At 38.7% G+C, this 12,064-nt stretch overlaps 1 protein-coding gene across 10 annotated transcripts in view; it reads left to right on the forward strand.

Moving 5' to 3' along the window:
* nfixb (nuclear factor I/Xb) overlaps positions 1–12,064 on the forward strand; it is a 143,615-nt gene that overhangs the window by 103,515 nt on the left and 28,036 nt on the right. For all 10 annotated transcript variants that reach the window (XM_026916656.3, XM_034310244.2, XM_053239050.1 and 7 more), the window contains one exon: positions 10,482–10,544. In XM_026916656.3, the coding sequence (XP_026772457.2) occupies positions 10,482–10,544 (63 nt within the window). The remainder of the gene's footprint in view (positions 1–10,481; positions 10,545–12,064) is intronic.

A 12,064-nucleotide genomic window follows, 5' to 3' on the forward strand; every position in this document is an offset into this window, starting at 1 on the left:
CTCTCATCACTATCTGGCCTCCTTCACTCTTTGCCAACAAGTCTCTCTTTCTTTTTATTTTCCCTGTGCTTGTCTTTCTTGGCAAGACCTGCCGTTCCCACAGCTTCCCCAACCCCCTCACCCCCCCTCTCTCTTTCTCACCAACTTACTTTCAAGCTCTCTTTTTGGCACATAGTGCCATCACATGATCCACACTCCCGACTCACACACACACACAATGCATATAGAGTGCTCCCCCGGGGGGCGCATTGCATATCTTCTCCCACATATCCTCCCCACACTTTTTTCAGAAAGTGCTATTATATAGTCTCGTGCTACATTATATGGTCATTGAGTGGGGGCACAGAATGGGTTTATTGTTGCAAATTTGGGGTCACTCTATCCGCTCTCCGCCCTCTTTCCCATCAGTTCACTTCCCCTATGAGCTCTTTAGAAGATAACAGTCCTTATGATGCACTACCATGTCATCTCATCTGAATCGCTGCCCACTGCTACTAAGTCTGATCTGCAGACATAACACTATATAGAAGACTTATGTAAGCTCGGTTGTGTAGTAGTTGGACCCAGCGATGGTGTCTAGTGACGTACTTGTTTTTCAGAGAGCTGGATAATAACACTCTGAAAAACAGAGAAGGAATATAAAAGAGGGAGGGAAGGAGTAATAGATAAACTGGAGTAGGGGTATATCAGAACATTCGCACACTCGTTCACATCTAAGGGGAAATTTTATGTCGCAAATTTATCTTCTGGCATATTTTTGGAAGTGAGACGAAACCAGAGAACCCGGAGGAAACCCACACGTGCACAGGGAGGACCTCCACACAGACAGTAACCTGAACTAAGGATCAAATCGGTTACTAGTCATTGCTTAGCATTTTCAATCAGTTTTCAATCAGTTTTCAAGAGATGACCAAGTGCTGCAGAAATGTGCATGAACATGTTAGGGAAAAAACACTCATCAAACTGGTCTGCCATGAGAGAAATCACAAATCAAAGCTGACAGCTTCAACCTGTTGTTGCCTGCTACAGCACCCCTAATGGCAAGCTTGTGACAAGAATTTTCAGGTGACACAGAAGAGAATGAGATATGATGCTCATTTTTCACTGCTCAGGGTCTGTGTTTATGCACTTGTGTAGAGTATGTTTAATCCTTACAGTAGCATATCATGGGCTGGGGGTTTCCTTCCCCAGTCCAAAGACATGCATTGTAGGCTGATTGGTATTTCCAAAATTGTCTGTAGTGTGTGAGAATGGGTGTGTGTGTGTGTGTGCGCGCGCGATTGTGCCCTGTGGTAGTTGGCACCCCGTCCCAGGTGTCCCCCACCTTGTGCGCCAAGTCCCCTGTTATAGGCTCCAGGCTCCCCACAACCCTGTGTAGGATAAGCTGTACAGAAAATGGACTGATGAATAGACCTGTCTGATCAATCTTCATTTATGCAGTGTAGTCAGCCTGAGTGTTACAGTGCTGTACAGGGCTTTCTTGAGATTAATTAATCCACTAGTTAGTTAGAATATTTATATTTGAACAGTCCTAGTCTGGACTGACTCAGTACAAGAAGGTGGCTTTGCCTGATCCAGTTAATCTTAAAAGAAGAAAGGTGATTGAAAGACATTCACCTTCCCTCGATGAGCTCATGGGCTTATGTGTAAATCTATCACCCCAGTCCACCAAAACCCACCAACAGTCCAGCACACTCACTAGGGTATTGTCTCTTCTCAGGTTTACTAAGGTTTGTAGTGTTAAATGTGTCTCATTAGTCTATCACTATTAACAAACCTCGCACCTTTGTCATTATAAAGTCTTGCCACTTCCATAGTGTGTTCTCAGCCACAGTATTTGGATTATTGTCATATTGACCTTGGACTTCCTTAATTTGACTTGGTGTATGAATTAATCCTTTAGCTTCAGCATCTTGTTTTATACCGATGACGACTTTGGAACATTGTTTTGGACTTTGCTGTCTTGGATTTTGCCTGCCTTACTTCTGCACTCATCTGTACCAATAATAAACCTATCCTATATGAAGATACACATCTATTGGTCAAGTACACAGCGTTTGCTAATAATTTGATCACTGTGTGATTTTGGTAATTACCAGATTATTCAGTTGGTCATGAAAACACCATACAGTAATGTATATTGCAGTAAAGTCATTACTGGATTTCAAAATCACCACTTAGGCTGATTGCATTGTAGCCAAAAAAATCAAGTTTTTCTGTTCATGTGGACTTGCTGGCATCTTCGACACAAGCATAATGCAATAGAGAAAAAAAGCTTATGTCCATTTTTGGAGCAAAAGCAAGATGCAAAAACAGATAGCTTTATGTGCAATTTCCAAACATAAATAGAACAAAATAAACCAAACAAAATAAAGCAAGTGAAGAGCCAACTCATATAAACTTAAGTTAGTTGTGCTTCAACCAACCAATAATATAGCTTTTGTAAACTACTCACAAGCTAAAAAAAAAAAAAAAAAAACTAGAAATGTTTCTCAAACTCTGCCTGTATCTAGTAGATACCTGTATCTGAATCATGTAGGCCTTGTATCTTTTCATTTAACAGGTGTATTATTATTATTATTATTATTATTATTATTATTATTATTATTTATTAAAAAACATAATGTTTTTATTGTTTTTGTAACTTCTTGTTACATGCAGCTTTCACAGCTACTCACTGATCTCCATGTGCGCCCCCTGGTGGCAGGTGCTTCCTCCATCTCCACTTTACTGATCATGCACATCTGGAATTAATCAAATCAGCATTACAGCACTTTGTACTTGCATCTTGTGAATAGATCTGGATTATACCACATTGATGGCACCATGGTTAGCATTCTGTTTTGTATTAGTGAAAGTTTAAGTGGCAACTTTTAATTGCTAAATCGGAAGCTTATTGCGGCAGTACTTTAATCTTTCAAGTGTGCAGAAATCGCATCACCGATTCAGACCCTCACTGCATAAATAGTGTGGTACGGTTGATAGATCGCTCACAGGCCCAGCCACTTCTGTATGGATTAAGAGTTGTGTGTGTGTGTGTGTGTTGTGGTGTGTATTTGCATGCACACTGAATGTATGGATTAGAGTTGCACTATTATCTTGGGAAAGAGCAGCTGTCTGCAGTGCTGTGTGTCTGTGCCAGACGGCTCTATACATCTGCGTGTACATCTCTCTAACCAGAAGACGTGCGGACTGAACATGAAAAAAATGGGCATTCTGCCAGTCTCGCCTCCCTTCCCCCTTCCCACCATTCTTTTATTTTCTCTCTCTCTCTCCTCATCCATGATTTTTTTTCCACAGTCCAGTTGCCTTACTATACCCTGTCGTTTAGTGTTCTGCCTTTTATTCTCTTTTTTTTTTTCATTTTCCTGCCACACCTTCTTTTAAGCTTATGCTGCATTCTTCATCCTCCAACCCATGCCATAAGTAATAGCCCTGCTAATATCAATTTGTGATTAATTTGCAAAATTTGATTCTGATGTGACAGAATCTATACACATACATAAAATGCGCAGAATATTGTGGCCTTTTGTGATGATCATATTATATTACTGCAACAATCATAATCCTATTCTGCAGGTTCTTTTCTGCATGGTCTTCAACAGGTTTACCCACATTTCCATCTCTCTTTCTCTCTTCATCTCTCTTCCTTCCTGCTATAGCCTTAAGCTAGGCCCTAGAGCTCCCCCTCTCTATCTGTCTCTCTGTCTCTGTCTCTCTCTGCACTGGGCGTGTAGTTGGCAGGCAGCGGGCACAGACGGGCACACAGATGGGCAGCATGCAAGGCAGGGCAGATCTCAGCACACCTGCTCCTCTCTGGCACGACCCGGGCCAAGCGCGCACACACACACAGGAACAGACTCACACGCACACACACAGGAACAGACTCACATGCACACACTCCTGCTCGCATTTATATTTACACAGACGCACAGTCACGCTTGCGTTTATATACACACACATGGGCAGAGGTAGAATGTCTGCCTAGCCAAAGGCTTTCATTCACATGCCCAGACACAATATTATGTACAAATCTCACACTGTAGTGGCTTTCACACTTGTACATGAATTTTAAAACATGCTCGCTTTAGTGCTGTGTGTATAGTCTACTCTAATGTATTACTCTAATGTATTCTCTAATGTATTACAGTTTCTATAATATATATTCTTATCTACAATATATTATCTTTAAAATTAGTTTGCTTACAATAGTACAGAAATTTAATACATGAATTTAAGTGTCTATAATCTTATACTTTGAGAGGCATCATAAACCAAACAGGGTAAGCAAAGAAAATCCCAAGGAGGCAATATAATAATTTATTAATAAATTTTAATGATTGATTCAATTTTGTATATATTTTTAATATCATTCAGTTTGACCTCCTAGAGCTTGAAAAACACTTTTCCTGCACAGATGAAGAATGACATTGTCTGAAATTTGAAACCTCTATACTCTAGATGCTAGATGCAATTTTTATTTCCTCTTCATTTATTACTTTATTATTTTTAATTCTTCTATGCTATGCAAAAGTGTTAAGCACACTACCTTTTTAATCAAAATATTGTCTTATATATTGATGTATTATTTTTTAGTGTGTCAGTAGAAAGGAGCTACTGATTTCCAAACATTAATTTTCCAAAAATAAAATGGTGCAACATATCAGTTTATATACATACTGTATGTTCAGTTACACCCCTTTATGGTTTCTTGGTTAAAAAAGGAAATGTGTCTCTACAATTTATCTGCAAATAAATCCTAGAGGTTAAAACGGATAAAATGGGTTAAAAAGGATATGTGGGTGTTTCAGTGACCTGATTTGAAGGAGGTATATGACATCTGATAAAGTTAGAACTGGTATGGGAAGAAGAATTGGCAAAAATTGGGCAGGAATGTATAAACTTTTAGTTCCTTATTTGCATGTGTACACCTCATCCACACACACACACACACACACACACACACACACACATGCTTAGGAACAAGGCACACGTTTCTTATTTATTTTATATCACGTGCAAACAGAGTTCATTTATGTACTCATTAACTCTCATATTATTCCTCCTCATACATTAATCCATACACACACATTTTAAAGAACACAAGGAGGTGAGCTCAGAGTTAGCGTGCGTGCATGTGTGTGTGTGTTGGGGGGTGGGCGGTGGAGCAGGTAGGCCCCCTTCAGCTTTCTACCCGCTGATCTGACTGCGTCTGATGAAGCATTTCAGTGAAAGGCCCTCCCGTGCAGCGGTGTCCATAAAGAGTGCCTGCTGCAGAGCCTCAGGTGAGGGGGCGCAGGCACAGAATCAAGTGTGCTTTTATAAGATAGGAAATGAATAATGTGCACAGCGGCGGGAAGGGGGGATACTTAAATAAAATACTCCAATAGAAGAGCTCTGAGAACATCTGTGTGGGATTGCCTTGGGGATTAGAAGGGTTTGGAACATTTTAAGCGCATTAGGGATTAAAAAAAGGTCAGAATGTTTAGCAACATACCAATAAACCTCTTATGCAAAACCCACTTGGTTGGGTTGGGGGAGTGGGTGTTGTGCCTCTTTGTCCTTTGTCGTGTGGTAAGGCGTGAGCATATATTTCTGTCTGTAGTGTGGAGGTGTCAGCTCGGTTTTATTAGTCAGTATATTAAACATAGTTAACACTGTATAATCTATATATACACACCATGTTTTTTCCATTATTACCCTCAAAGACATTTGCTGCACTGGGTTGTTTTTTATGTGTGTGTTCAGGTGGTTCATCTGTAACACACATGTCAGATTTGTTATGAAGAAAGCAACTTCGAATAAGAACAACAGATCAAATCAGTTTGTTTAAATACACACACAGATAGAAGGCCAACAGATAGAGGGCAGTACACACACAGATAGAGGGCAATATGTTGATAAATGGCAGATAAAAGGTCATATGAAGTTCAATATCAGATTAACAGTCAGTGGTGAGCTGCTGAAATCTTTTTCTCCAAGTTTTACATCACAGTCAGAAAATGACAGCTGGCAACAGGATGTATTATACATAGAGAGACAGCATACAAACTAACTAGAATATGGTTGTCACAACAAAGCTTCACTTGGATACTATTCAAATTTTGATAATATTTCTAATAGTTGAAGGGTAAAAAACACTGGAATTTCAAGATCACATATTGTAACATAAATCTAACTTTGACTAATGTAAGTCTGTTGAAACACATGCCCTGAAAATGTTGGCTTGTTTCTTGGTATACTTTATTTGTGCATATTTCAAATTATCCATCATTTTTAATGAATGTATGTATCAGTATGTCTTATAAATATAAAAACAAACAAAGTGTCCTAAAATTAATATTACATTAAGTAGTTAACAGTATCCAACTTGGAGTTACTTGTTTTCTTGTGGCTGAATCTCAAATAGCGTCTATTGACCATATAGTGCACTACTGTACAACACCAGTATATTATATCTTATGCAATTGCTTTATATAATGAATAGAAATCATTTTGAGGTTCAGCTTAACTGTGACAGATATTCAGCCTATTTCATATTCTGTAAAAATGATGTAATGATGTTGAATATTTATGTGGATTCCAGATCACACAAGAAAAGTAAAATTTAGCTAAATATTATATAACTAAAATGAGAAGAATCTATTACTGTGGGTTAATAAATAAAATTAATCTGAGCCATTAAAAGTATCAGATAAAAATATGACCTTGACTCACTCATTTTTCTTTACAGTTTTCTCCTTACCCTCTACTCTGTGAGTTTACTTGACCCAGCTTCTCTGTGTACTGTTGATTTTATATTGTTGGTGTTTGAGATGTCCTGCAGCAGGCCTGTGTTAGATTAATCCTCTCCATTTGCCAGTGTGAGTCTGCGATAAACTGGCAATCTGAGCTCATTGGCAAATGCATAAGCTACAAAATAAATAATTAAATGAAAAACAAACCTTTGTTTGTGCACAGTCATTTGCAAGCACGGTTGTTTAGGAATATGCGCTTTGGGAATGAGTCAATTAGATTTGGTGCTTTTGGTTTGTCAGAGTTCTTGAAAGTTACTGAAGTGGCCGTTATGTGAATATTAGCTTAAATTCACAGTTCATTGTTTATTTCTTTAAACCAATGTTTGGTAGAGTGTATACTTTTTTTTGCACTTGTGTATATGTGTGTGTGCAATGCATTAGTTTTGGCCTGTGCTGTGTTCAGGAGTCCTCTGGGTGAGTGTGCTGGATTGATAAGGATGGTGCTGAGCATTTTTTGGGATACATTATTGAGCTGTGTGTGTTTATGTGTTTGTTGTGTGTGCATGGAGGGTGTATTGTGATTTGCTGATAACAGCAGTGGCTGGACACCACAGGGCCTCAGCTCTAATAATGGACAGAGCCTCCATTGTGAGCATGAGGGTGAGCTGCCCCCTGCTCGCCTCGTTTTTGTCTCTGTCCAATAGCATGAGCTTTTCCATTCACTCTGGTCCAGCTCTGCACAGTAAGGCTCCATTAATGTGTCTTGTAATTGGATTAGAGCTTGTTGAAAACCCAGAACCCTCGTCCCTGTTCAGTTCTGCACACCACTAGAGGGAGATAGCTGGGAGAAGAGGTGAAAAATACTTATGTAATATTACAATCTTACTATACTGTAGTAAGGTTTAAATAATACTTGTATTCTTAGTTCATCACATTTCCATGAAATACATCCTCCCTACATTTTTCTTTAGGCCTTCCAAGTATTGTTACACACCTCAAAAATTGTGACACGTAATTAGCCTGGATACCAATCCAATCACATTCCTGTGCATTTTAACTAGATTTATTAACTATACAAAACATACAATTGAATTCACACCAGTTTGTATGAATACTACTACCAATCATCTCTGTGCAAAGACAACTGATGTTAGATTTTGTTCAATTTCATCTCTGTAAAGTAGTAGATAATGGCATGAATGCCCTGCCGCTAACCCTACCAGTTGTATCTGGTATAATAAAAAAAATATGTATACCATAATAATAAAAATTATCTTGACTGCTAATTAAGTTATTTACTTTTTTGTTGAATTGATTTGGTTAATCTGATCATTTTTAAGCTTAATTGATGCCTTCACTTGAGTTTACTTTTCTGTAAGAAATAAATCGGACTTAGCTCTTTAGTTAAAGCTAATTGTGGATTTTAATGACTACATGTGGAAAATAATACAATATCCCAACACTTGATAAACATATTATAGCTCATGCCATTGCCTGACTTGTCTTCCCTTAAAATTTGCAGAAATTATGCTCTTCATTGATTAGTGTCTCTCATTACACTACCCATGGACTTCTAAGGTTAAAAGATGGCTAATCCTCATTTTCTGTACATACATGTCTACATATGGTTGTATGTAAAATGGCCAGAAAAAAAAATGAATGACCCATGTAATTCATATAGTTGTATATGTGACTCTGGATTAGCATTTAACTGTCAGATGGATTAGCATTTAGCTGTCTGAATATAGCTGTATAGCTTTAGACATATTTTTATGTATATAGTCACTGCATTAAAAGAGGTATTTATGTCTTTTTACAAGCAGTGTGTCCCTGTATTAGTGAGGGTGTTTGCAAACGTTAAGCTAGCAGGAATTCTCTGACACCACTAGTGCTAAGATGGCTGCCAAATGCTAAGATGGCTGCCAGGATTCCGCAGAGCGACCGAAGCGCATGCAACGAGAAAGGGAGCAAGTGAGGGGAAAAAAGGGCTCTTGGTTTTCTTCCACATTCTAATTTTGCCAGTGCCTCTTTTTGTATCAGTTTTCCATTATTTACATTTGTTACTGTTGTTGTGGCTCATATTGTAGCACTTGCAATGGCAGCAATAGCTTTCGCTGATTCTGATATACAGCACTTATATTTGCACTATGCTGTTGGTGAAAGAATGAAAGACGTTTGTTGATTAGTTAGTATTCAATGCTTATTTTAAAGAATATTCCAGTATAATATATGGTTATTAAAACACACTAGATAGCAGAAATAAAGAATGTCACTGAATCTGGGCCAAGTACAACATCCAAGAACGGTCTGGCCTCTACGATATCAGTTTAGTTAGAGACACTCTGTAAACATCTGTATGGCTGCACACAAAGTTCCGTCTACATCTTACATGGCCTAATAATGAGGGCTGATGTTTAGTAAATGCTATTTTTATGTACCATTAACGCAGTGGACTATGCAGTGAGACCAGTTTTGGAAGACAATGTTGCCACCCCAATTGCCACCTCACTTCTGACTTTAAATCATACACTATATGGCCAAAAGTTTGTGGACACTTGACCATCTGGAAATCTGGAATGGAACATCCCATTCCAGATTTACCCTCTGCCCCTTTGCTGTTACAATAACCTCCACTCTTCAGGGAAGGCTTCCAACTAGATTTTGGAGCATGGCTGTGGGAATTTGTCCATTCAGCCACAAGAGCATTAGTGAGATCAGGGCGAGGAGGCCTGGGATGCCCTTGGCTTTCCAGTTCATCCCAGTTCAGTGGGGTTGAGGTCAGGGCTCTATGCTGACCACTCAAGTTCTTCCACTTAAACCTTGACAAACCATGTTTTCATGGCCCTTGCTTTATGCACAGGGGCATTGTCATGCTGGAACATGTTTGCGCCCCTTAGTGCTAGTGAAGGGAAATTGTAAAGCAACAGCGTACAAAGACATTCTAAACAATTGTGTGCTTCCGCCTTTGTGGCAAAATTTTGAGGAAGGCCTACCTATGGGTGTGGTGGTCAGATATCCACAAACTTTTGGCCATATAGTATATTACAAATAAGTTTATTACTCATAAGCAATTCATGCTGAATAATGAATCATATCACGCCTGCATTGATTAAAATTCTCAGTGTAGAGTTGTAGGTAATTTGACCAGATTTACTGGGTATAAGGAATTATAGATCAACCATGACACCAATACAGCAATGTCAGTATTTGGCCATTTGTTTGCACCGAGGAACTAATCAGATATTCTTCTTAGTGTGCTTTTGCCAACCGATGTCTAAAATGGATTTGCCTCTGGCTTTAGAGTACTATACTCCTCACACTTGTACAGAAAGTTTCTAATAGAAAATTCGAGGTTCTCTCAAATTTGAAGTTCTTTGATGAATTTTTGTCCTCATCAGATTTTTATTTTGCAATGGTTGTAAGGGCTGATTTTGTGACAGAGGGAGGACATTTTCAGAGTATGGGGTAAGCGCAAGCTCTATGGCAGGCCGTCAGGAGCATCCGCCAACAAGGACCCTGATGAATAAACTAACACAAGTCAGGATTAGACTTTCTTCAAAAACGTTCTTTAGGTTTTAAAGTAGAATGTCTGTTATACATCTTGTACAATTAGTTTGTTGTTGTGTCATCATTTATTGTGTCATCGTTCATCATTCAAGTGTGGAAAGAACCTAAGTCTCCTTAGTCTTGGCTCAGTCACTGTGTTTTGGAATTCCTAATTCTATCTTCGTCATTTCTCTACAGAATCTGGACAATCAGAGAACTCTAACCAGCAAGGAGAAGCAGACGTCAAGCCGCCACCCAATGGTAAGCTTAGAACAGATACATATTGTATATGCATATGTATTTAAACATGTAAGAATTATTACTTTTCTATATGAGAGTACAGTTGACGATTCTATCAGATTCTCTGATGAATTGTTATTGTGTTTTTAATGCCAGAAATGAAGGCATCAAGCAGATTCAAGTTGCAGCACCCTCTAGACGCTCTTGTTACAGTATATGCTGCAACCTACAGAATATATGACATATTAGAAATTTCATTTGAACTAGTGTTATCTGATGGAATGCTCCAAAACATGTTATTTTCCTGGGTCAGAAACATTTTCTCAAACACACTATACATATTGTGCATATTTGCACACACACATATCCAAGTGATTCCAGTTCATAGTAGTTAGGCACTGCTCGGCTGCTTGAATGCTCATAAATCACTCTGGCATGATTGGCTGATGGAAACCACATGGTTCCCAAATAGAGCAGCGCTGAGCTCATGCTCCAACATTGCTGTTGCACGCATGCAAGTACACACTGACCCCAGCCGATCATGTGGATGGATCAGAAACAATAACCCAGTTACTTATAGTGACTGTTAAACACATGCACCTACACAATGTATGGAATCACTTGTAAAGGCCTGTCTGTATTATTAGATCCAGGCACCTATGTACACACACACTGTTACTGGTACACACACATGGGGGAGCACAAGCAGCTCCCATATACACAGATTTTCTTATACTTCAGCATATATTTATAGTTATTTTTATGACCCCCTGCTCTCTCTGGTCCTGCTGTGTCAGTGCAGGAGCAATGGGGTGGCCAGTCAGTTTTAAGTTTACCTGCGGAAGTGCTTTGGAATAAAGGGGGTGCATTTTGTCTCTCTCTCTAGACATCCTCTAAATGCATATCTTAAACCTAAAAAACCTAAAACTGTTTGCAAATGTTTTTTTCGTGTCTGTGTCCCTTTCATGTTGTGGTCACACAAGGCAACTGTAATATTATATTTATATTAATATTTATGTTTATTTTTATATTTGTATTTGTACACCGAACCATAGTGTGAACCTAGTATTAAAAATCACAAAAGCCAACACAAGACTAAGAAATGTGAAAAGCCCTGACGTGTGTGAAGTGTATACTTACAATACAGGCATGGACACAGCATGATTGAATTGAACAGCAAAGGGCACCTGTAGGTTTTACAAGATTTACTCTCAGCACAGTTATTTAACAACCACATGGAAACTAGCAAAGACTTAAACTAAAACATTCGATGCACATTGGTGAAACTGCTATACATCTTTTTTTAACTCCTGGTTCAAGACCTATACTTTCTTCTTAAAGATTCAGCTCTGTCAATTTTCCACTAGGCAGTTCCAGCAGAGGATTCTGGGTCAACTGGGAGGAAGGAGAATTCTTAGTGTTGCGGAAGCTGAGGGCTCAAAAAATTACAAATTGCTCTTTTAAATGTGATTCACTCACATTCTAAGTACTGTTTATGTCAATTTTAAAAATCGTTGAACCACTGAATAAGTGGAGTTGAA

The sequence above is a fragment of the Pangasianodon hypophthalmus genome, chromosome 13 (genome assembly GCF_027358585.1).
Source record: "Pangasianodon hypophthalmus isolate fPanHyp1 chromosome 13, fPanHyp1.pri, whole genome shotgun sequence".
Lineage (NCBI taxonomy): Eukaryota > Metazoa > Chordata > Actinopteri > Siluriformes > Pangasiidae > Pangasianodon > Pangasianodon hypophthalmus.